Source organism: Xiphophorus couchianus, chromosome 2 (genome assembly GCF_001444195.1).
Source record: "Xiphophorus couchianus chromosome 2, X_couchianus-1.0, whole genome shotgun sequence".
Lineage (NCBI taxonomy): Eukaryota > Metazoa > Chordata > Actinopteri > Cyprinodontiformes > Poeciliidae > Xiphophorus > Xiphophorus couchianus.
The window spans coordinates 21,287,749-21,313,829 of record NC_040229.1 but is presented as its reverse complement, the minus strand read 5'-3'; the positions used below and the strand labels follow the sequence as shown (position 1 = coordinate 21,313,829).

At 38.4% G+C, this 26,081-nt stretch overlaps 3 protein-coding genes across 8 annotated transcripts in view; all 3 read right to left on the bottom strand.

Moving 5' to 3' along the window:
- Positions 1–6: 6 nt before the first annotated feature.
- panx2 (pannexin 2) lies at positions 7–12,015 on the bottom strand. Of its 2 annotated transcripts, none has more exons than XM_028004036.1 (6): positions 11,289–12,015; positions 8,005–8,654; positions 4,380–5,494; positions 3,938–4,073; positions 3,016–3,201; positions 7–2,918 (listed from the first exon to the last, which is right to left on the bottom strand). In XM_028004036.1, the coding sequence occupies exons 2-6, from the start codon at positions 8,231–8,233 to the stop codon at positions 2,605–2,607; spliced, it is 1,980 nt and encodes a 659-aa protein (XP_027859837.1). In that variant the 5' UTR covers positions 8,234–8,654; positions 11,289–12,015; the 3' UTR covers positions 7–2,604. The 2 variants fall into 2 exon arrangements, with proteins under 2 accessions (XP_027859837.1, XP_027859846.1); XM_028004045.1 differs by lacking the exon at positions 11,289–12,015 and adding an exon at positions 10,847–11,234.
- A 4,195-nt stretch (positions 12,016–16,210) lies between these two features.
- mlc1 (modulator of VRAC current 1) lies at positions 16,211–22,537 on the bottom strand. Of its 4 annotated transcripts, XM_028002767.1 has the most exons (13): positions 22,257–22,536; positions 22,037–22,103; positions 20,641–20,921; positions 19,391–19,480; positions 19,199–19,252; positions 18,988–19,089; positions 18,785–18,886; positions 18,627–18,692; positions 18,425–18,541; positions 18,267–18,323; positions 17,499–17,621; positions 17,166–17,327; positions 16,211–16,969 (listed from the first exon to the last, which is right to left on the bottom strand). In XM_028002767.1, the coding sequence occupies exons 3-13, from the start codon at positions 20,896–20,898 to the stop codon at positions 16,889–16,891; spliced, it is 1,212 nt and encodes a 403-aa protein (XP_027858568.1). In that variant the 5' UTR covers positions 20,899–20,921; positions 22,037–22,103; positions 22,257–22,536; the 3' UTR covers positions 16,211–16,888. The 4 variants fall into 4 exon arrangements, with proteins under 4 accessions (XP_027858568.1, XP_027858561.1, XP_027858574.1 ...); XM_028002760.1 differs by lacking the exon at positions 22,037–22,103 and having other exon boundaries at positions 22,257–22,535; XM_028002773.1 differs by lacking the exon at positions 22,037–22,103 and having other exon boundaries at positions 16,211–16,966; positions 22,257–22,534.
- Positions 22,538–24,062: 1,525 nt separating this feature from the next.
- btbd11b (BTB (POZ) domain containing 11b) overlaps positions 24,063–26,081 on the bottom strand; it is an 82,240-nt gene continuing 80,221 nt past the window's right edge. For both annotated transcript variants that reach the window (XM_028035931.1, XM_028035936.1), the window contains one exon: positions 24,063–26,019. In XM_028035931.1, the coding sequence (XP_027891732.1) occupies positions 25,810–26,019 (210 nt within the window). In that variant the 3' untranslated portion in view covers positions 24,063–25,809. The remainder of the gene's footprint in view (positions 26,020–26,081) is intronic.

Here is a 26,081-nt window from a genome sequence, read left to right as displayed (position 1 = left end):
TTTTAGAAAGAAAATGTTTTATTCGTGTTTTCAGTAAGACATTTCACAAGGTACAGTCAAATTCTGGACTCTGCGTGTGCAGTAGCTTTTCACACAGTCAGAGGTTTCTCTTTGTCAGCTGTAGGCTAATGTGAAAATCAACACAGAACATGAGTTTTAAGCAGAGTCATTAACAACTCACTAGTGCTTCTAGTCGTAAAGTGCTTGTGGATGCATTTAGTGTGCTTGAGTACTATCATGAGGCAGCCTTAGGAGTATAATGTTGAGCTGAAGTGGAAAGTTGTAAGCCACAGTGTGTCTCTTCAATGCCCCAAGAGAATGAGTGAGTTTTGCATGTATAGATGAATAGTGGAGGCCCTTTACACCAGTAGTGATATCTTCTGCAACAATGTCATGCTGATGTGTTAATAAGTATTACACTTCCTTTATTGAAGTTCCTGTTATCAGATGTGCAAGAACGTTTGTGACTAGCACGTGTGACACATTTTTATTTTATTTTTTTTGTGGAAAAAGGTATGCTTGCTATTTTTCTACAAGTATTATAAATATATATTCTAACTACTTGTGATTTAATTTACAGAAAGAATTTTGGATTGTGTCAGAGCATCAGACAGCATACAAGCTTACTCATTTTTGCAATAAACAGTTCAAAAAGGAACAGTTGAACATGTTGCGGATCATTTTGTTCACATTACATCACACCACCTCAACAAGTTCAGCTTCATTTATCAAACTGAGCTGATTCCTGTTTTTCATAGGCCACCAGCTCTTCCCCTCAGTTTATTAACAACACATAGTGCCTCACTAAAGTATTCATTTTTTTTTTTTTTTTTTACAATTTTATCTAGTTAGAATCACAAACTTCAGTGGGTTTATTGGGATTTTATGTGATTGACCAACACAAAGTCATGTATAATTTTCAAATTAAATGAATAAGTCTACATGTTTCTTTTTTTTCTATCCCTAAAAATCAAAGTGTTGCCTTTTTAAACCAAGAAATGCACCAGACACAAGAGGGGACAGGAATGTGGTGGTGAATAAAAAGAAGGGTTAGGTTAAATAATATACTTTACAAACTTACAACCAGGCACTTTTTAATCCATAATCTGAGAATGAAAAAAAGTATGGTGCATTTGAAAATCTGACAGGACGAGTAAGCATTAATTGGGCAGACATTAATCAGTCAAGAGGCGAAAAGGCACATAGTTGCGCTGAAAGAGCTGCAGACATTTACTGCTCGGGTGGGAAAATCTGTCAGTAGGTCAACTATAAATCATGCACAAATCTGGTTGATGGGAACATGAATTTTGCTCAATAAAAGTTAATACGAGTAGACGACCTGTCAAAGGCTGAAAAGATTTTAGACTGGGACAGAAGTTAACCTTACAGCAGGAAATCAACAAGAAACATACAGCTACAGTTTTAGCATATTGCTTCAAATCAAATCATATTCCTAAGTTACATTGGTGATGATCAAAGTCCTGACCGACAGTAACTTCATTTAAGAAATGGTGACAAGTCATGGAAATTAATGGTCTGTCCAATTCCACTCAATTTGAGCTATTTTGCAAAGAATAATGGGCAAAAATTTAAAATCTCTTGATGGTCAAAGTAATAGCTAATAAAGTGACTGCAGCGAAAGGTGGTCCTATAAAGTATTGACTTCAGAGTCTGAATACCAATTCACGAAACACTTTTTATGTTAGATTAGAAAAATATTGATATCAGGTATCCATTTCCTTCTACTTATGTGCATTTCGTTGCATTCTGCATTCTATTCTACCACAAATATTGGAATGAAGCAAATAAAATTAGCAAAAAAAGTTTAAAGGGTATGAATACTTTTGCAAGGCACTATACCTCTATCGTTACCATTTACAGTCTCACAATCATATAATAAGTCGTCCTGCTGTTATAAAGGATGTGCACATACAGTGAAGTATCAATGGCAATCAATGTTGAAATGAAAATGATAAGCCATGGAACTATTTTAGATTTGAAACACCCAACATATACCAACACTTTTTGTAAAGTGTAATGCTCAAAGCGCATATATTATTGCCACATATATATTGTGATCATTTGCATATTAAGTGTGCAGATCTCAACAGCTGTATTGCATGAGCTACATTTCTACTTGGCTAGAGGGATAAAGGGACAAAGTGTTAATATGTTTTAACTACATACTGTTTTTTTAAGCTGTAATGCAGTCTTTCTAGGTAATATGGATTTGTAAGGTGTCTCTCATTTTTATATTAAAAAGCTTATTAATTTTTCTTTCACCTTGTACCTTTTTTTAGCATCGCTGTTTTACCCTGCTCTTTAGCACCCTGTTGAATAATATACCACTGCTGGTTTCATTGGTGGGTGATCAGCTGAACACAGTCATCCTGAGGCATGAAGGTGACATCATTTCCTATGACAAAAACACATATGTTATCATCATTTTTCCCTCTTTTTCCTACAACCACACTTTGTTTGTGCTGTTGAATTTCATCCTGTCAGTCGACACAATCCACCAATCACAGAAGGAGGAGAAGGACAATTTTTGGAAAAGGAGATTGTAGCGATCATGATCATATGCTTAGAAATCAGATACATTTTTCAACATTCTCCAGCAGCAATTAGCTCCCCAGGTCTTTCTTCCAGCCTGCCTCTTCGGTTTTCTGAGTCCTCTTCTTCTTCAAAAAGAGTGTGATGAATGCTCAGGAGCTGGTGTGTGGGGGCTTTGGTCAGCAGTGGTGGCTCAGGGTTCTCCGTTGGGGGCAGAAGCAATATTTGTGCAGGGGAGGACTTGGGACTAAGCGCATCCTCACTAGAGGGAGGGTTTGGGCTCACGCCATTCACGTATGTAGTGGAGGGCAGAGTTGCTGTGGAAAAGGCAGAAGTGGTCGATACTGGGGAGCTAACCTTGGTTTCTGAAAAGACATGCGACATACATTGAGTAGCAGATTCAAAGAGTTATAAGAAAAGGTTCTGTATTAAGAATGAATTTGAAACTATAGTAAAGCCCACCTGTCATTGCACAAGACACATGAACAATAGTGTGAGTGCCTTCAAGGTAAACTGTGTCCAGATTGTGCTCTGGTGGCAGCGGTTCAACGACTGAGGCCTCCACCTTGGGCTTGCGATTTGTCAGCATGTATGGATGGACGTCCAGGGAGAAGTTTCGTGCGTGCTTTTTCTCCATCCCACTGATGTCTGTAAATGAGAAAACAAGCTCTCTGACTTAAAAAGAAACCTAATGTGATTGTTTGAAAGCTAGGTGTACAGTGGAGCGTTAGAAAAATATTTTTGTTTCAGCACCATTATTCTCATTTAGTTTTCTAAATGAGAAAACCAAATTCTCGTTTAGTTTTTTTTTTTTCCTGTTTTTTCTTAAAGAGACCTGAGCTCAAATGTATTTGTATCTAATAGATGGAAACACATGTAAACAAACTTATGAACAAATGAATAGTAGTAGCATGAACTTAGTCTGTTTAAACATGTAAACACCTGCAACATTTTAAAGAATTCAGTCATTTTAATCAGTACATATTAAGTGGTTTTAGGTTTTAAGCACAAAGCAACTTATTTAGCAGCTGACATATGAAAGTCAACAGTCTTACATGGATATCATGTTCTTCTGTTTTTTCCATTTGTTAAAGAGAATAAGGTCTCTGTGTAACATAATATTTATGCTCAATGAAAATAGAAAGTCATGGATTAAAAATTGCTAAAATAACTAACTTAAAAATTTGAAGTAGAACTAAAACTTGAAATATTTTCTTCCTTCTGTGGGATATTATACTACAGCAGGAAAATAATAACCTAAGGGTACTAATGTACCTTTACTTTACCTCAGTAAATGTATGTACTTTTTACTTACCTTTACTGAGGATGCTGAGAGCTATAGGTCTACACTTACCATGTCATGCACACAGATATTTCAGTATACCTTTAGCTGAAGGATATTGTGTGCCTTTACTGTCCAGCAGTGGTGCTATGAGGCTGTCTGCCACGGTTTTGCGTCTCAGTGGTTTGGGCTTTTCAGGCTTGGTGTTATTTTCCAAGCGGGTCAGCGTGAGTGGTTCCTTCATGACAAACATTGTAGTATTCTGTTATTTTTATGGAGGGTTAAACATTTACATTTCAAGAACTAAAAACAGCAGCATTTTAGCCCCTCAGATGGAGTTCTATATGTGAGGGTATTCAAAGTATTCTCAGCTGGTAACACTTTGATCTGTACTCCTTTGCAATGTAGTTATTACACTTTTAATTCTGCATCAGTGGTTTTCAAGATAGTTGCATTACAGTTCTGCTGGAATGATTCTGTGGTGAAAATGTAATGAATGCTCAAATGTAAGGAAAAACAGTGTTTGTGAAAGATGTTGACTTACTTTGAACGACTGAGGAAGAGGGTTTGAGCTCGGTATCCATTTAATCTTTTTCCGGGGCCGTTTGATGACGAGTGGCTCCATGGCCATGTCTCCCACCCCGAGATCCGAAGGATCCATGTTGGGATCAATGGTCTGTATCCCAGACTCTCTCACAGTGGGTGTAGCATCGTGGTTGGACTGTGCAAGTGCAGCCAACAGCTGCCTGACAACATTGTCGTACATCAGATCACTCTCGTTGGTGATGAAATCCAGTCTGTTCAGTGACTTAATGTGATCCCTGTTCTCATTGCAGAACATAGCCAGAATGTTGATGTCACAGAACGGAGACTTCTGCCACCGTCGCTTTGTTTTGATTCCGACTTTATTCAGCTTGTCGAACACAAAGTTAGACTTACGCACCACAAACAGATGCAGCAAATTAAGTAGGATGATGAAGTTCATGGTACACAGCAGCGCTAAGTCCACCACTGCCATGATGCGCTGCAGCTGCACAGCGGGGAGCTTGCAGTTGACTCTAAGCTTCAACTCTGGGTAGCTGCTGGTATCTGGAGGCTCGCCTAGTGCACAGGTGAACTCATTCTGCCTTTGGCGGGCATAGTATGCACTCAGGTAGGAAATGGGGATAGAGCTGAGGCACATGATAGCCAGATGGCGAGCCAGGTAAATCTTAGCTAGAAAGTTACTTTGGCCTCGTCTCTCCAAATATTTTTCAAAAAGATTTTGCTCAGGGCTCTTTTCCTTCTCTGCATTTTCTATAATCTCCCTCCTTTCCCGCTCAGTTATGCCAGGTCCTTTGGACTGAATCTGCTTCTCGATCTTTGGGGCTCTGCCCTCAGCGGCTCGATGGTAGCAGTTATCAATCTCTTGAAGCAGAAAATTGAGCTCTGAGGTGAGTCGAGTAGAGGCAAGGAACTCCCAACCCAAAGCAGGAATGTACATAATCCCCGCAAAGGCCAGCAGGGCGTAGGGCAGGAACTTATGTTCAAATAACGAGGGCCAAAGATGAGGCTGCACATTAGGAATAGCATCACGAAGCTCTGTCCAGCAGTAGCCTCTGGCATAAAGTGCCTGGTCTCGGGTGAAGTTGTGTGGTGTGTAACAGTATATAGACTCCTCTGAAAAGAGCACAGAAAAAAACGTGGGTCAAATATTTGTTTAATATTGCTAAATTATTTTATTTAAATGAACTGAGAAAGAGTAGCTACAATATCAATGTGCATTAAAATTAGTGTCATATCAAAATACAACGTGTTATATATATATCCTTTTCAGCTATGCGTAATTTAAAAAAAAAAATAAAAATACTGAATTCCTTCCTTCATCTTGTTGAAATATTTTGTGTCATTCATTTGCTTATTGTATCTTTCACCAAAGTCATTCTTCTTTCTGACATAAGAACATTCTGTCAATTTCAAATAGAGGAACTAAGAGTGTGATTCCTATCAAACCTTATCTCTCTGCTGCATTTACCGTATGGTGCAACTTAAAGTTTCACTCAGTTTCTGTTTGACTTTGGAACTCCTTAGTGACATTAAACATTATCGATACTTCAATAGATTTTTTAACAAGTAAAATATAATCATTTTCTGAAAATTGATAAAAAGTAATTTTATACACCATCATTTATTCTATTATATTATAATATATAATTGTATCATAGAATTGTACCAGGCATACCACCAGTCTTTGTGCTGAATTGTTTAAGAAATGTTTTACTGTTTGAACTCTCACATTGTTTCGCTGCTCCAGTTAAAATCCCAGCTGGTTAAACACTGTAGCTGAAAACCTGACTCAGCAACAAGCATTTCCATCAGCAATAGGGTTCAATCTGCATTTCAGCAAAACTCCTTCCTCACTCTCTTTCCCATATTTTTGCAATTCCGCAACTATAAACTATAGTTTTTTCTTTTATCACAAAAACAAAATGGCAATCTCCTGAAAAGTATTAAACCCTCTGGAACTTTTTTTACGTCTTCCCCGACCTCTCATGTTACAATAACGTTTAATGTATTTAAGGAGGATCTTATGTCTAAAATCAACACAAAATAGTGCATAATTGGTAAGAAAATATTGTATTCAGATCCCTTACTTTGATATCTGTATATTAAATCCAGAGCTGATTACCCAATTAGTAAATAGGATAATTATTTGCTAAATCCATCCGTCCAATTTCTTACACGCTTATCCCTAGTGTGGTCGCAAGGGGTTCTGGTGCCTGTCTCCAGCAGTCTTATTTGCTAAATATTGTTAGTAAATAATATTTGATGATATTTACTCTATTAGTAAGTAGAGTATTCCTGTATGTAATTTAAGTATAATTATAGCTGCCCTGTGTTCCTTCTTCATGAACAAACAGAATCCATAAATCCAAGGAACACAGTAGATAGGTCAGTCAAAAAGCTGTAGAGTAGTTCAGAACAGGGTTATGGGTTAAAAAAACAATATCACGTTTGAACATTTGATGCTGTACCTTCCGATCCGAGGTTTCAAAAAATGGAAAAACATGGCACAACTGCAAGCCTACCAAGAAATGACGGTTCATCTAAAATGACAGGCTGGGAAGGGAAGTCATTAATCAGCGAGGCAACCAAGAGGCCTTTGGTTACTATGGGGGAGTTGAACAGAGAAGAAAGCATCTGTTGAAAGAAGACCATGCAGTCATAACTGTAGTTTGCTAAAAGCAATGTGGAGGAAAAGAAAATGAGGGTAAAGGTGGTCTGATGAAAGCAGACTGCTTTTCTTTATACCCAAAATGCCATGTGTTGTGGAAAAGTTAATACTGCACATTCCCCTGAAAACAACATCCCTCTGGTAGAAGATGGTGTGGGAAGAATCATGCAGTGTCATGTTTGAGTGTTGGTAAAACATCCAATTGGTGGAATAATTGAGGTAAAAATAAACAATGAAAAATGAGGAGATTAAACACTGAGGCAAAGGTGGAGAAGGACAAATAAACCAGATTAGCTACTCAGAGGAGAGGTGAAAGATAGTAGGAGATCAACAGAAGGCAATACTGTAAGAAAACGTCTTACAGGCTTCAAGAAGCTTGAAAATGTGCTAGATATTTGCCTAAAGCAACAACTTTAACTATATATCCAGAGCTAAGGGGCTTTTTATTCAGGCTGATTGAGCCTAAACTCTTCCCCAAAAGAGAAATGGACAAAACATTTAGTTGCAATGTTAAAGGCTGGTGGTGACATACCAGAAAAGTCTGTAAATGCAAAGTTTCATAATGTTTGTTCAATATTTGTTCAATATGTTCTCCCACAAAACCCAGAGACCCTCACAGAACTGCTATATTTATACTATGATTAAGTTACATACAGATGGATTATGAAGAGTTGGTTTCTTAAGGCAACTGGTTGTGCTGGATTTTATTGTGGGGTGTCATTGTGAAGGGGACTATAACATATAATGGCCACACTTTCAGATTTTTTTTATTATTATTTTGAAAAATATATATGTTTTCTCCATCTTCTATGCACTAGCTTTGATCTGTCACATAAAATCCAATCAAAACGTATTGATGTTTGTTGCTGAAAACTACCTATGAATGTTCTGCAAGTATGTTAATCTCTGTTGTTGCTTTAGCGCCAAGCGACCCTGCAGTGGCTGAACCACCCACCTGCAAAGTTTCTTGTGAAGACAAGGGTGACCAGCAGGATGGGAATGATGACTGTCCCTATAGTAACGACCCGATCAAAGGGCAGCTCCAGTTTGAGCTGCACCATGAGGCCAGCCAGTGCCCCACCCTTCTCATCCTGAGAGGAGCCCGGCAGGATGAGTTCCTTCAGCTTCTCACCCGCGAGCAACGCTGTGGCCATGTCTAAGTTTTGATCGAGGATGTTCTGCATGCGGAAACAGAAGGCTGCGCTCTACAGCTCCCCTATGCGAACGAGGCGAGACCGGACGCTCCCTCTTGTGGTTAGGTACTTGCCAAGATGCTGCGAAGCAAACATACACACAAAAATGTGTGGCCGCTGTAAGCCGTGGTCAACATATGTGAGAAAGTGGTGATTCGTAATGTTTGCTCAACTTTTACAAAAGAGGAGACATAAGGGTCAGAAGCACAACTCTCAGTCAATGTGTCCCTCGTGCATCCCTTTGTTTTGTCCCGTCTCCACAGAGTCTGGCTGCAGTCCACAAGCTCTGTATGTGGCAGCTTGAGGAATGACCTGAGTTTAGGAGGAGCTCTTGTGCTCCACAGGGAGAGTAATTGTAGGCTGAAGAGTGGTTATGTGAGCCTTGGAAAGAAGAAGCTTTCCCAGTCCAATCCTGGAAAACAAATCAGAAGTTAGGAGCTGCAAAATAGTAGCTATTACAACTTTAGAGTACATATACAGTAACTGTACCTTTAATGCTTCTCTTTGATTCATGGCTAATCTTGTGGGAAAATGTTATCTTTCGTATTTGTAAAAGTACTTTTCGTACTTTGTAAAAGTACGTCTGGTCCTTGAATGGTCTTATATTTCACCACAAATATCCAACTATTTCATTGGGATTTTATGAACACAAAGAAGGGCATAGTGGTAACGCAGAAGAACACAATACTTAGCAATATTTTATTTAAAGGCCTATAGGTTCAGTGTTTGTTTTCAGACTGAAATTGTTACCCTACTAAAATTAAATTGAGGCTGTTTGAGAACATACATTTTTAAGACCCTCATTTCAATTTAGGTTTATTTATTGATTTTGGTCACATACAATAATGTTTTTTATGCTAAACTTCTATATTTTTGCCTTGGATTTATGTTAAAGGCCATTGCCCTGCTGGAAGGTGAGCCTTGCCTCAGTTTTTTGCTCTCTAGAAGGTTCTCCTCAAGGATTGACCTGCACTTAGCTACATCAATATTCACATCAACTCTGAGCTTGCAGCTTTCCTGTCTGTACTGAAGAAAAGAATCCCCACTGCTTAATGTTGCTAGCATCCATGTGTCTCATAATGGCGATGGCATGAATTAGGATGACATAGAGTGAGTTTTCCATTTTTTTAAAAAAAAGACATTCATTTTTAAAAAGTTAACTTTCAGCCTAATCTGACCAGAGCACACTGCAATCAGGACTGAATTTAGTTTTGTTACTTTTCATAAAGAGCACATTTAAAGAGTCATAACTAATGTTTGTCTTGCTAACAGATTCTCCCACCTGAGCCGTGCATCTCTTCAGCTTTCCTTCAGAGTTACGACCTCCTTAGTTGCTTTTCGGAATAATACAAACTCAAAATGTGAAAAAAAGTGCAGTTTTTCAAGGCACTGCATTTGTACATTGTTGTCCTATTTTAGCAAGAATGAGTTTCAAGAAACTTGAAACTGACTCACACAAATGTGTTAATTTTTTTTCTTAAATACGATGGCAAAATTTTTTTCTACCCCTACACGAGGAGCTCTGTGGGAAAGAACAAAAACGTTTAAGTGATCCCAGATTCCTAGTGCTATCCAATGTTCTCTAGCTTTCATGTGCATTCATAAAACTTTGAATTTATGCTTATCCAGCACCATAATTTTGCAGGGGTATGACCGCCTGCAGCAGGCTTGTTGAACAGGAAGGTTATGGGAAGGTCCTCTGTGGGGAGTGTGAATGAATCACTCATTTACCATCAACTAATCTTATCCTCTCATGCCCTCTGTTCCACTTTTACTAACAAAAAAAACATATTTCCATCTCTCCTCCTCTCACTCTTGTTAAATCCTAATAAATCCTTCAAAAGCATATCCCTTGTATATCAAGACTAGAACGTAATACTTAACATCATACAAAGAGAAATTTTGAGTTGAACCTTCAGTAGTCCAAAGAGTAATTAGTGTACTCCAGACAGCTTTAAAAGAGAACATGACTAGAGGGATCATGAGCAAAAGAATCCTTAGAAGCATTATTAGGGACCGCTATTCAGTGTTCATGCTGACATGGGGTAATTACTGATCCTCAAATAGAGAACAAGATGTCCCTTTTGGGATAGCAACCTTCCAATTTCACCCTCACATATGAGAACTTTAAAGGATGATCAGAAGAGAGGCAAAGTTTACATAATTTAGATTTAAAGGAGCAGGGTCACATTTTAGAAGCCGTCTGTCTACCACTGGCGCTGCTCCAGCCTGACAGATTTTTGCCCCTCAGTTGGGCCATGCTACCGGTGTTTACACAGGGAATCCCACATCTTTGACTACTACAACATCCCGCTTGGCTCTGACCAGTGCAGCTGTCTGTGAAGAGGCAGAGTTAGACTTCAGGACAACAGCTCAGGGAGGGGAGCTCTTATCCACCCATTCCTTCATTCATTATTAATTGGATGAGGAAGGGACAAGGAAGAACTTCCAGGGCGGAATATTCTCTAACATTAAAGAACCGCTTCTGATTAGACTGCTTAAAGATCAGTTCAAGATCACTAAATCAGTGCTGTGGCAGTTTCCACACTTTTAATTGGTAGCATAAAAGTGCACAAAAACGGGAGAATTTCACGAAAAGATCACCATGTCCTAGTCAGCGCATCGGGCTGGGATCCTAACTGCTGTCTCCGAAAGGGGTCCATCAGTCCAGGGCTTCACCTCTGCTGAGACATTGCATTGCAGTCAATTACAGCCGCCTGTGGATGACGAGCCGCTTCAGCACCTGAGCGGCGGACAGCTCCCGGAAAACCGGAGACAAGCTGCTCAACGTCAAGCGTACATCGATTCGGTGTGCATGCCAGGAAGCGAAAGTGTATCTTGCGTGTGAAGCTCAGAGTGCACACGAGACGAGAGGAGGCTCTCTGCGATGTTCTGCACCTGAATCTGTCTCTCTCCACCTGTCCGTACTGTCCGCACGTACTGTCTGCTTTTTGCTGCTGTGAAGCGAACTGCTAAAATTTGCGGTGCAGCGAGGACGAGAGAAATAATAATAATAATAATAAAAATAAATAAATAAATAACTCACCGAGTCCAGCTGCGTCTTCCCGGCGCGGTAAGAGTTAATCTGCAGTGCGGGCGAGAAGCTACAGCTTGTATCCGAGCTCACCGGTTTGTTCCGCCTTTTCTGCCCCCCCACCTCCCTCCCTCTGGTGACTCCAGCCCTCTTCTCTTCATCTCCCCTCCCTGCGTCTTCCTCGGAAACAAGGGAAGAGATAACAAATTAAAGCTTCTGCGGCTCTTCGTATCAGCTCTGTGAGTGTTTGAGGCGGAATTACGAGCGTCCTGTGGTTTGTTGACAGGCTTGCGGGAAAATCGGCCACACTTCATCCTCTGCAAATCGATATTATATTTAAAAAAAAATATTGCTGTAAATATTAGAGATTTGCTAAAACGATGCAAATTAAGCACGTTTAAGAGCTGGATTCTGTACAACACAAGCATTTAGTGCTCCACTTGGATCATTATTGGCTCTCTAATACAAACTGTGCGGCTCAACTCCGCAAACAAACCGCACGACAATGACAGTGTCTTCTTGCCTTACATAGGTTTCTCCAGCATGCCTGTCATCGCAGAGTGTGGGACTGTGGACACATGCACACAAGGACTGGAAAAGATGCGTGTCATTCAAATCTTATGGGTGTGGCGAGCATCTTCACCCATCTTCTGTTTGTAGATGAGTCACTAACAGGTGGCTCAAGTTTCCTGTTTAGAAGAAGCGCTTTGAAAAGTACACAAGCCGAGCAGTGAGAGTTGGAGTTCTGGGAAGAAGATTTAATCTCGACAGTGATAATAATTAGATGTTTTAATATATAAAAGAGTCATTATTTACTAAATAATGAAAAGCTGATGCTTTCAATAGACTTTTAAGGCAAGTTTGGGAACAACTTTGCATTAAAAGTGTCATTATTTACCAGATAATGCAAAGTTGTCGATTTTAATGGACTTTTAATCCATTAAAAGTCCATTTGTTTGTTTTAAGAACAAACAAAAATAAATTCTGCCGCTACGTACAGCTGATATGCATTCTTCAAAAAATGTGAAAATAACAAAATTACCTGTGCTTTTCCTGATGATACAACAAGTTCAAGGATTTCTAAAACTATCTTAACTAAGTTTAAAGTTATCTTAGGGTTTTACTGTAGATATTCACTAGTCATCTTGTGTGGTTTTCTAACATCTTTGAACATACGTTTAATATTTACTGTCATAATCCTGAACATATTGGGTTTATTTAATATATTTTCTGGAAATAAAATAAAATGTGCAGTTTCTGGTGAAGCACGTTGGGACATCTCCACATTCATTCCCAATTAAAATAGCTAAAATCAAACAACAGTATTTCTCCTACAGGGCATAGATGAGAAAGTCGTTATGCTGCATTTTGAAGGAGCTTCACGTGTAGATATTTAGGGTGTGTTGAAGTGAGAGTGAACACAATGGTACTTTAAAATAGCTGTCGGAATCCTTCAGAAAGAAGATTGTAGCAGCTAATGACTTTTCTAAGAGATTTAAAGACGTCTTATACGAGTTTGAAATCAGCCATTCCTGTCCAGAACAAGTGACTAATATTCAAAGCCACTGTGCCCCAGTCTGGCTTTCTAAGCAGGTTCCATCTGAGCAGTCAACAAATAGTAAATTAAATCTCTGAAAACCCTAAAATCTCATCACAGGATTGATAGCAGGTTTTTGCCGCAGTTAATATAAAAGTACACGCCTGCACTGTCAGAAAAAAATACTTACGTGGTAGGTGAAGAAACGTTTTGCTCTCTTGAAAATAACACAAAGAGCAAAGTTACGTTTTCCATACAAAGGCTGACTTGTAGAGTGACATTCTTTTTATGGATGAGTCTAAAATTTGACACCAGAACATGGAACATGTGTTGCATGTTGTAAATTTTAGTCAAGCTTGAGGATGCTGAGCGCAGGATTTCTTCTAGGTTGGTATTCTTTCTGTATAATGATGATAGACTCCTCTCAGTGTGAATGGAAATGCTGATGTTCAGCATGTTTTGGTTCACATAAAGTTCATATTTAGGTGGTTTCTTGTGTGTTTGTGAACACACTCACTGATTGTCCTCCATTTGAGGCTGACAGGATGGGTCTGCTGATTAAAAACTGAACTTCTTGGTGTTCCAGCAGGATGACAATCCAAACGCACATTAAAACTCGCTGAAATAATAAAGCAGACTAACATTAAGTTTTTGGAACCCACTTGAGTTTAATCTGATTTCAAATATATGAAGCCAGACAGTTTTATTGAGCGCTTGCAATTCACAATAAAAACATAAAAAGTGCATAGATACCAGATGGAATCATGGCTTCAAACTAAAACTCTGAAATTTCTCTGCAACTTTCTACAGGACAGTTAATAGTAAAATGGTAAATGACCTGGACTTATATAACACTTTATCCAGTTCAGAGGACTCCAAAGCACCTTACACTATATTCAGTCATTCAAGAATTCACACACACATGGTAGTAAGCTACATAGCAGCTACAAGTGCCCACAGGCAGTGTGGCAGAAGGAAGGCTGCCACTCAGTTGGCATCACTAGGCCCTCTGACCAGCAGCAGCAGCAGGCAAACAGGGTGAAGTGTCTTGCCCGGGGACTCAATGACTGATACGGACAAAGCGGGGGTTTGAACTGGCAACGCACCGTCGCCCCACAATGAGTTGAAATGTCAGTGGTGGTGCATGGAGATCTGCTTTAATTCAAAACTTTGCACCTAATTGTTGTTTTAAAAACTCATAGATGTCATGAAATGGTAAATAAATGCCTTCATTAATTCCCATCAACCCTTATAGGTCTCACTCATAAATCAAATCAAATATTGCACTGGACACATGAGCAGTGGATATGTCTAATGGTGCTTTCTTACTTTTTTTTTCCGTCTCAGAAAGATTTTTGGCTCGCTGCTGGGATCATTTTGCTCCTGTCTCACTGTCTGTGTGTCAAAGTAGGGCTCACCCATCAGACTGAATCTGCCAGCCCCTCCAAGCCAGTTTCTGCCAGCAAGGGAACCCGCTCCTTACCACGCACTGCTTCCAAATATAGACTCCTTCCCTCTGTTTCATCCCTCCTCCTTCCTGATACTTATGTTGCCTACAACAAGCAAGCTGCAAGATGTAGTTCCCTATCAGCAAAAAACACAAATATATAAAATCAAACACAATGCTTTTTAGCAAAATTTCACAACCTAAAAAATCTATTTCAGTTTGCAGTGTAAATGTTTGGGCCTCTTCATGAATGCTAATTTAGATCTTGAAATGAGAAATAAGCTGATTTCAATTTTTTTCTCATATATAACATTTCAGTAAGATGTTGTTTTGTGTTATATGTATATATTTATATTTGTATATTAAAACCATGAAAAGAAAATATACAACACAATATTTTTGAAGTGTTAAAGCTTATTGAGCTTGTCACTGGAAAGGGCAGAAGATGCAAATGTCACTCTTCAAACCTTATCCTGACAAACAGCAGTCACAGACGCCTCCAGACCTCCTCCTAGAGCTCTGAAAGTAAAAGCAACTTGATGTCCATTATCAAGGCCGGAAAGACTGTAAGAAGATAGCACAGGTTTTTTCAGGCAGACTGTAATGTCATTAAGAAACTGAGGTTACCCGTAATGGTGGAAGCCGAGCTCGGCTTTCAAAACCACACAAAATAAATTGCAACAACAACAACAAAAAACTCTCACTGTGAAAAGAAGAGGCTGACTGAAAGAAGGGCTCGTCCTCAATGCTCTTTGTATTTACTCAAGTTGTCTTTATCCAAAATAATTTTTTTTGACGATTTGATATTTTTAAGTTTGACCCAAAAAGAAAAACAAAACAAAACAAACACACACAAAAAAACAGAAGAAATCTGTAAGAGGTCAAGCACTTTTTAGACCAGAGTTGGCTCTGTGAAAAGAATAATGTCCTGACAAACAATGGCCTAGGCCTTGAGATATTGCTTCAGTATTACTCCACCATTTGCTTCCTTATGATGTCATCTATTTTGACAAGTGCACCAGTCCTTCCTGCAGCAAAACACTCACACAACACGACACGATGCAGCCACTGCCACACTTCACAGATGAAATGGTGCTCTCACTCTTTTTTCCTTCAAAAATGTAAAAATGATCATTATAGCCAAACATTGTCCTCTAGTTTCATCAGTCCACAAAAAAATGTCTCCAAAGATTAAGGCCTTAATATTAAACTGCAATAAACTTCAAACTGACAGTTTATGTTTCTAAGAGTAATGGATTCTGCCTTACCTGGCAGACTTTAAGCCCTTGTTGGTACAATACTAGCCTGGCCATTGCCTTCCTGCGAAATTGTGCTTGATTCAAATCTCGCTTCGCTGCCCATTCCAGGCTTTCTCCCGTTTCCTTGGATTCCTCTGGAATTTCTACTGGGCCAGTCAGTGTACAAAAGGAGAAGTTGTGAACAACAATGCAACTTTTCTATGCTGTTTCAAAATTGTAGTCTGCCTGTAGTTTTAGCAATTACAGAGGATGAAGTTCAGTAGCAATTGTTTCTCAATAACTCTTTTCCTCATATCTTAGATGATTTCTTTAGATTTTTTTCATGATGTCACTCAGGGAAGCAGTGTGTTTGAAGTGTTACATTAAAATACATCCACAGGTGTGTATTTCTGTGCAGGTTAATCAGATGCTTAAAAATACATGATATCTGAGCTTCCCTAAATAGACTAAAGACAAATTAATCTTAAGTGTGTGTAATGTTTTGGTTTCAAAGAGATAATACAAATAATCTCTTTCTTATTAGTCTGTCATTAAACAAAATCATATTCTTGGCAGAAAAAATTCAGCTCAAATAAAGACAGCCAGAAAAAAAATGGTTTTCTTGTTGTTGTTTTTTTTGACAGTTTAAACAACAGAAGGCATTTGCAGACATTTAGTCATAACAGAATGATTAAAGTAGCACCAAATTACCTCATAATTTCCAAACAAGTTTTATTTGAAAAAAACATTTCAGCCCTTTCTCTTTGCATCACATCTTTGTGTCCGCAATAACAGATCAGCTACTTTGTAATAAAAACGTTGCAACATCTCAAACCACAAGGACAAAGAACAAAATCTGCTAAGATATATTATGAGTCATTATTCTAAATACTGAAATCAGTAAACATCATTATAAATATATATATCACATTACAGAAGAACTTTTGAAATCATTCTTTCAACTGAGGAAAAAAATTTTTTTTGTATGCATCAAAGTGTAATTTCAAACGTCTAATGATGAGCTATATGTGGAATCAAGCCACAGAACCATTTACCTCAGCTGATTATTATACATTCTTAACAATAAAGATTTTTAAAATTATGTTTTCTGATAAAATACTTTCTAAAAATAGTTACAATTAATTAATGGTACAAAAAAATATCCCTAAAACAGAAAAAATGGCCACAACATTTTTATGCAAATGAAAAAGAAGAAAAGCAACAACAAAGCTCTTAAAAACTTTCTTATTAGTCTTTCGTTCTTTATTTTCAGCTCCACTTTCCTGGGTCATTTCTTTAGTTTTTCTCATCCTTATGGGGTTTTCTTCATCGTTCCCTTCTCTGATTTTTCCTTCTGCAAGGCAAACCTCTGTAGACAAGACAAGATTTCTCACTGGGCCATTTGGACCAAAACTGCCTTCCAGGCTCTGTCTTTGTCGTAATCCTGCAGCGTCCCATTGGGGGTTTGCTGCTGATGCATCATAACACAAAGGAGAAGCACAGAGATTAAAAGAATAAAGTGAAAAATAACCTCTTCATTAATCACGTTGACTTAATGTACAGTAGACTGTCAGTTAACTTTTATGGTGTCAGGAGGACAATTTAAAAAGAAACAGAAATAAAACTGGATGTGACCTTTGACCTTTTGTGTCCACAGCCTCTCATACCTCATGGTAATGAGTTGCAGTCTGTAAGCTGTCCTCACACTCTGGAGCCCCCATGCGGAGCAGACTCTTGTATGTTGCACAGTGCACCACAGTGGCTGAAGTAAGTACTGCCTGCACCAGCAGCAGCACCATCAGAATCAACAGCAGGATGTCATAGGATTGCTGGGAGACACACACACACGCAGACACACGCACGCATAAAAAAAACAAAAAAAACAGATTATTTTATAAAGTTTCTCAAGCTGTTTTCAAACCTTTGCTAATTTGTTTCACAGTCAGCGTGAGTTCAGGACTGATGCGTTCTAGCTCTGCACATTTCTTAGTTAAGTTCACCTTGGCTGTAGGCACGTCGTGCAGAAAAATATCAATAAAACTGATCACACTGCTAGAAAGAAAACCCGAGGCTGAAAAGAGGAGGGGAGACGTCACGCTGCTGATGGCAATCAGCACCTCCACCTGAGATGACACACAGAGAGCAAAAACACAGGAAATACGACAAAGAAGTGAAAAGTACAGGAAATAAGAGGAGGCAGACCAGAACTATAAACCCATCATTACTTTCAACATGATGATAGACTGAAGAAAATAGTACAGAATTGTGAAAACTGAAACTTTTGGAATTTAAATTAATGTCAGAATATAAAAAATAGTTTAACTGATCAAATCCTTTCTTTATTCTGGAAACCTTTGTTCACCTGCTATGGTTTCTTCAGTTTTCAATAAAACTGTCCCATTTGCTGAAATGAAGTTATTAATTTAATGACAAAAATGATAAGCTTGATTCTGCCAGACAAGTAAATAGTTTTGTAACTATTTACAAAATAGTATTAATTACAGGATGAACCACAACTGGGCTCAAAGTTCAATGGGATCAACTGAATTTGACCATGTATGTAAGTTGGACTGAAATTGGACTGATTTGAATTAAATATCAGGAAAACAATTAATCAGTTTATCTTGTTAATTGAGATGACCAGATTTAACTTAAATTAACTGAATTAAGAATGATAAAAGTCAGTTTCCCTTATTGTTTCCTTCCTCTTTTTAATAATAAACTTATTTTTGTAATTGTGCAAGAGCAAAAAATAGTCTTGTACACACCAGACATTTGTTGGGATATTCTGACACAACATGACTGGCAATTGCACTTGGAAAACACTGCAAAGGACAAGAAGCAAGCATTAATTCACATCTGGCTTTCTTTTAAATGAAATTCTAAGCTTTAATTTGTATCAGTGCAAAAGGGCTACAAAACCTACAGCTACAAGGATCCAGAAAAATGTGACAGACAAGTATGGACCAGGAAGCAGAGCATCCATGTTGAGGGCGATAATCCCTCCGAACACGGCAGAGATTCCCACAATGACTTCAATAACCTGTGATAACCATTTGTAGCAATTAAACAACAGCTAGTAAACAAAATGCAATGTCATTTGCAACAAAAGTGAAAACCATACTCACAGAATATGCTTTAAGGAGTCGAGTAGGGAACACCGCAGGTTTTACTACCACAGGTCTGTCATAGGACTTTAAGGTGCAGAGACAGATTGAGAGGGGTTAGGATGGAGGCAACGAAGAAGAGGGCTAAGTAGGAAAAGAACAAAAGCAATCAGTAACACCTTTCTGTGGCAGCAGCAGTCGTCTGCAGAGCGGGCCGACAGTATGACGGTGGTGGCCATCAACACCTCCAGCACGATCATCAAGATCAGGTTAAAGTTTATCTTAAAACAATAAGAGGAGTGTGAAAAGGGAAGGAAATACAAATGCTGGCAAAGAAGAAAAAAATGTTCTTTAGAACCAACAACACTGAGGATGGAGTTACATTGACAGCAGAAGGATTCAAGACCAGTTTACAGCCAAACCAGACAAGACAGGTGGTCGTCACGGCAAATGTCGACACGTAGACGACCTGGAAGTCTGACACCTGCATCCGCAATAAAAAATTATTATTGTTGCAATTTTTCTTTTTTAAATCTAAGCTATATCTTTTTAAATGAAAAGACATAGCTCTTGTGCATTCAGCCTTTACTCACTGCAACACGTTGTTTCTTGGCAATAGCAAAGCTTGCTATTGCTGCAGGGATACCCTGTGAGGATTAAGCAAATTATATCTGTGAAGATAATTTCTAAAATGAAAATAAGGCATTTTACCATAAAAACGCCTTATTCAAACGTTAATGTTAATAAACTCAGTAAAGGTGACAGAGTCAACGATGGCCACTCACTGAGCCTGCAGCACAGCGCAAGTAGTCCATGGCAACAGGAAAGACATTTCCCAGGTACAGGGAGAAACCAGATGTGATGAGCAGACTCCCCTGAAGATTTATAAACACATACACATAGAGGGGCATATATATATACAGTATATATACAGATCAATATTGTACCAAACAACATAGCAATATGATAGAAATGTGATTGATTTGGGTTTTGAAGGATTCATTTGGATCTTCATTGTGAAATTATAGCACCTTGAAGATGGGTTCTCTCTACCCTAATGAAAGTTATTTCAAATAATGAATGCTACTGAAGCAAATAACTTTAATGAACATGGATAAAATACAAAAATAAGAATTGCACGTGTACATTTACATTTAAGGTGAATTTTCCCAAATCCAGACAGAGTCTAAATTAAATGTACAGTCTCAAAAATATGCATACAGCTATGATGTTTGGCTAAGAGTTAAAATATGATGTTAAAATTCCCTTAGCAAGTTGCAGCTTGCTGGATTACAGACTTTTCCGAGCATCGACAAGCTTCAGGTATCATGCTGACACAGTACATACCAGATTCTTAGGCAGCAGTAGTAAAGTTTGTTTAAATTGACTGATTTCCTATCAACTTTTCAGTAAAGTTGAATTGCAGACTCTCCAAAAGCTTAATGTAAGAGGCAAAATGTACGGTCCATCTGCAAAATGCTGAGGGTTCTTTAATGGATTATTGTTCAAGCTCCAAAATATGAGGGATTGGAGAAAATCTACAATAAATTCAAATGTTTGTATTAATTCTTGGTTCTGAAACTCATCTAGGATGAATCTGTTTTATTTTCATTTCACTTTGAGAAAAATGCTGTTAAAATGTATCAATAGAAGCCCTAATGTAAAGCGACATTTATGGTGATGATGAGTGTGTTCTTCTGACCAGCACTTCAAATTTAGTTTCAGATGAAAGATTCCTTAAAAATTTTTAAAACATAAAGCTAACTTGGAGAGATTAAAACAGCCCTGAACTGAGATCCTGGGCAAGACAAAAACTTACTTAGTTTATTATTGACCACATTTCCTCACTTGTAAAGTAGAAGCACAAAACAAGAATTTTGTTGCCAAATTTCACTCAAAACTCATAAACTGGGATGTTCATTCCTGAAGGGAATAACTCAGTCCCAACTTTATAAGTTGTTGTGATTTGGACTGGACTGGTAAACTCTTCATTGTGCTCCTCTTTTCCTCCTTTCCTGACCACATCTCCTCTCACCCCTATGAGGACACTGTAGAGCCAGGCCCTGTAGCTGAAGCAGGGATGCTTTAGAGGCTCCGGCTGGGCCAGCTGCAGGTCACTGGCCCTCACGTCCACTGTATAGCTGTCACGCTCTGGTCTCTCCCTCTCCCCCCGGTCTGGCCTTCTCTCCAGACTCCTGTCGCCCCTCCGCCCCAATGTCCCATTGCTCCTCTCCAGTGTGGACGTGCGGCTGTAGGTGAACTCTTCTCTACCAGACAGGTCTTCACGCTGCATCTTTTGAAAGAACTGTGGACCAACTTTAGGGAGAGAGCAGAAAACAATGAAAAACAAAGCAACTGCAACTCACAGTGTCTTGCAAAAGTCATTGCATCTCTTCAACGTTTATATACTTGTCCATGTTTCCACCACTGAAGTGCACAGCTTTGAGGTAAAAGGGAAAATGCTTTTCAAGAGCTTCAACAACTATGAATCTGAAAAGTGTGGAGTAAATTTAGATAGCCAATCCTTTTTGCTGAGTCTTTATTGGAAAATAGCTCAAGCTTAGTTAGATTTGAAGATGTTAAAAACCCGAGAGAGATTCTTAATTGGACTTTTGTCTGGACTTTGACTGGGCTGTTCTAATGCATAGAAATGCATTGAGGCATTAGATGTATGTTTGGGGTCATTGTCCTGATGCATCCCCCTTCACAACATCCTGTATGAACTTATATTTAGTCCCACATATATTCCCATAATTTCAAACCAGCTTTCCTGTCCTAGTTAAAAGCATCACCATGGCATTATTTTGCCTCCACTTTGTTTTAAAGTTGAACTGGTATCTTCAGGATGATGTTCTGTGTTAGTTTTCTAAAACATTACATTTTAAATGAAGCAAGATTTGTAGTTGTTCTGTAAACAGATTGCATTATCTGAACTCTGGACCTCCGCAGTTCCTCCAGAGTCACTTTTTAATGTTTCTATGATTTAATCTCTTGTTGTTTTCTTGTCTGGCCTGTTAGTTTAGGTATGTGTAAGAAAGTTTGCAATTGTGCCTTGTCTATTCATTTTTAGACAGGGATTGTTGGATATTCAAAGCTTGTGTTAATGTTGTTTTAAGTTTCTCCAAACTTCTTTCCTGAACTATTTGTTTTGTTCCTTGGCCTTCATGATGCTGCTTGTTCACAAATTTCCTGTAACAAAGCACTGAGGCCTTTACATAATAGCTGGATGAGGCAATTAGTCTAAATTACTTAATTTAGGGATATTAGACTGGAAAAGACTGGATACAGAGTAACCACTGTTTTCTATGTATTCTTAAGCTTCCACTTTATAGAAATTTAATACTTTGCATAAGTCTGTGACATAATAAGATACATTCAGGTTAACAATTGTAAAATATCAAAACATGGACAAGTTCAAGGGATATAATTACCTTTGAAAAGAAGTGTATATCCTTATGTCAGTAACTCTAAACTTTTTCGCTGTCAAATGTAGTTTTACTTGAAGCATTCCAGCATTGAGTTTCAGAAAAAAAGTACATAAAATGTTAAATACACTAACTTTCAGTACACTATAAATTATTGAAAACTAGACAAACAACAGCCCTACTTTTATGTACAAGGATGACAAAATATTTCTCTCTTTATGCTTACCTGTTGTGAATTCGTCCAGCAGAAGTATCTCCTATCAAAACATCACATAAAACGCGGCTTATTTATCTCTGTGGCCTTTCCTGCCTCATCTTCCTCCCACACACATTTACTCCTTCTTTAAGTTCACTCCCTGTTTCTCTGTTCTCTCTCTCTCTCTCTCTTTCTTTTTTTCCTCTGTCACTACAATGCTTCTCAGAACCAGTTCTAAAAAGTTTTTGGTGCCCTTCAAAGCGCGGAGCTAAAACACATGGCTGTTGTGTTGCCAGCCTACTTTGTGCCAAAGGGAGAGCGCTTGTGCATGACAACAAGGGGGAGGATGAAGGGGCTCGCGCTGGGGGCAGAGTTAGTAGGGCAGACACCCCTGTTTTATCCCTCCTCCTCTTTGCTCCTGCACACAAATACACACTCAAATATGTGCACGGCAGCCCACTTAGAAAATTGAACAATGGGGCCTTCAGAACCAAACAATTCAGAATGTTTTCACATCAGCAAAATAAGAGTTTCAAATAAATCTCTTTGGGGACAGTTTGTAGTTGTCCTCTTGCATTAATTTCAGTCTCAACTTCCCCTGGTGTTACTTAAGTGCTTCACTCACAGTTCACAGCTCGGTAAATTAAGATGCCCAGCAGCGCTTTACAAAAGCGGCAGCAGAGACATTTCCACGGCTGCATCACATGCTCTCCTGTCTGGCGGAGCTAATCCAATGATGGATCCTTTTTCTTCTTCATAAAAATGAAATTTAGGAATAAAAACCTGCCAATGAGGACACTCTTTGAGTGAATGTTAATGGTGTCTACATGCGGACATGTCCCTGGATGTTGCACCCCAGGATTCCAGTCACTCTTTAGTGCAGCACAGCATTCCCAGCTTCATATTGTTCTCAACCAGCTGCAACCATGGTGACGCCTTAACAACTGTCCCTCAATTACAAACACCGCACACACTCAAAGGGAGACATGCACTTTGCAACAGTCTCCAGAAACATTGGATGGGATCTGTGAAACTGGCTGACGGAAACAATTCAGCATTCGGATACTAATGCAATCAGTGAAAAGCGTAAACAAGTGAGTTCAAAATCATAGAGGGAAATAAATCCAGCATTTCAGACGGTGGTTGACAATACTGCCACACTGGCAAATGTTGAAGTTGGTATCTAATGGGTTCACTTTTCACAGTCTCAAGCAGATATGCTGCTTTCAAAACGGAAAAGAAATTAATTGATGCACCATGTGTACAGGACAGTTGAATAGTTATTTTCACCATTTCCTTCACCTAAACTTAATCACAACTACATTAATTGGTGTGGAAAGTCTGAAGTGATTTACTTTTGGGTTACAAAGGCAGCTCAGTTTTGCGACTCACACACATAGAAACAGAATCCCGAAACCAGTAATATACCTTGACTAGCCTTTGGTAGCAACAATGCTAACTTTTTTTTATGTCCAACTTCCAAATTAAGTCACCATCCAGGAGAGCCAATAATTTTGCCATCAACACCCAACAAAAAAGGCTTTGGTCTCTTTTATATTCTGGTTCAGGTAAGAAGGCGATGGAGCCAAATCTAGCTCTGAAATTTTAATTCCTTAAAACTCAGAATTGTAGACTGAACTTTTGATTGATACCGATTTTATTTATCACTACTATATAACAGAAAGCTCTATTAGCAAATTAATTTTCAAGTTGATTAGCTCTCTTTAAACTCAAATGAATGAATGGTTAAAGTTAAAGTCTCTGGGCTAACATTGTTTACAAGGTTTCAATGATATTCTGTTCCTTTAGGGTCCCCAAAAATGAGAATGCTGTTAATGAAGTGTTTTATATCTTTATTTTTGTCACAGATTTCAGGCTATTTGGACCCTACTGCCATGAGCACTGCTGGATCTCACATTAAACCTACTGCCAGCTGAGATCTGACCTTTTGCTGCAGAGAACAAAAAAACAACAGGGCTGCCCTCAAAACTGCTCTTCAAACAGAATTAAAGATAAGGGCCCACACCAGATAAAGTTAAAAGCAAATTCTCCGGAAGGAAGAAAAAAAAAAGGCCTGTAGCATAATGTTCAAATAAACATCCCTGCAGCCTCTCAGAACAAAACAAAGACATTTTTTTTTCACTGCGACACATTAATAGTGACCCACGCTAATGACAAAAGACAATTCCCAAATGTGAAAGCAGCTCCTTATGTTCCAACATGCAACACTTAAACATTAATCTTTATAAATGAACAAATTTCTTTTTTACAGCAATATGGAACAGTAAAGACACATGAGAAAAGAAAATCTGTTACTATATACATTAACTTACATTATCAATATCTCTGTTTTATCAACAAAATTTACAAAGCTGTTGAGGAAATAAAATTCCTCTTTCATAAGTTCCGTTTCTTCAGTCTTTTCATTGGTTGTTGTCTTTTGCTAGATTTGTTTGGCTTTACAGAGTAATCTGCACAGATCTGACTCACAAATATACAAATGATCCTCTTTGTACAGGTTGTAATAATTCAGCAAACAATCACAAAATGAGGCAGTGAATCTTCCTCATATTCTGATGGCTTATCACATTATGTAGAAATTGCTTATTGAACCATGTATTCATAAGTGTGTTTGATTTGCTATTGGCAAGTGGAGGTTTACTACTTAATATGACAGTGGTGTTAGTAGACATATATCAACAATTCAAACATATTTTTTTTACCATCTGTGCTAAGATAACAAGAAGCATGTTAGCAACTAATGAAGAAGAAAGATCACAACACAAAAGGTCTGTGATTTCCATATTTCCTTTTTAACAGGAAATGATCCCTCACAGAGATACTTTATTTTGTGTCTGTGATCATTTTGTTATCAATAATTCCTGCTTTTGGGTAAAAAAAAATATCAGGAGGTCTTGAAAAGAAATTCTTCCAAAATAAGAGTATGTATTTTGAATGTAAGAGTAAAATTCCTTATGATCAGTCTGATGTAATGCTTGCACCCAAAATTCTTCTCTCAAACTCACAAACTAGTGCTTACTTGCAAATATGCTTCGCTCAGCCATACTATATTTCTGCAGTCATATCCAGTGGTCCCTCCTCCATTTTGCTTCCCCGTGCTCACGTTCAAAGTTTCTCTCTGTCTGTACTCAAAGCTTTCCTCTCCGCTTGTGTAAACTCCACCTATTAACATTTCCAGGAAATGGAAAGAATGTGTAACTATCATCTTTGAGGTGCAAATGTTTTTTACTATGCAATGCACTTCATTTGTTAGATAGCGCTGGACCACTTCATAGAGTCCCTGCTTTGTGCCTCAAGTCAATTCAGTAGCAAAGAGGAAAGACTTGAGCATGCAGGTTTAAACCGTGCAGAGAGAAAATTTGACCTTGAGGAAAAGCATGGAAGCAGGAGGAAACAACATTTGTGCAAAATATATTCAGTGTGAGCACAGGAAGATGTCTTGTTCTGTTTCGGGTTTTGAGGGTGAGCATTACATTTTAGGCTAAAAATAAAGAATGCTTCCTTTAATGAAAAATGTTTCTCTTAAATAAAAAATAATAATAATAATCCCCTATACACGAGTTCAGACAATCGATCCTTTGGAGGAAGACAAGTGGATGGACTGGATGCGGATGGCTAGGGTTTTCTCCAAGGCCTGCAGGATGTCGCTGCCAGGGTTTTCAGGAGGAGTGTCATAAAGCAGTTGTTTGAACGGCTCCAGCTCAATCAGCATGGCCATGTTTTTCAGGAAGAAGCCTTCTATGTAGGACGCCAAGTCTGGAGCATCAAGAAACTGAAATGAGAAGAGAGTACCTAATTTTAATCATAATACTGCTTAAATTAGACAGAAATATT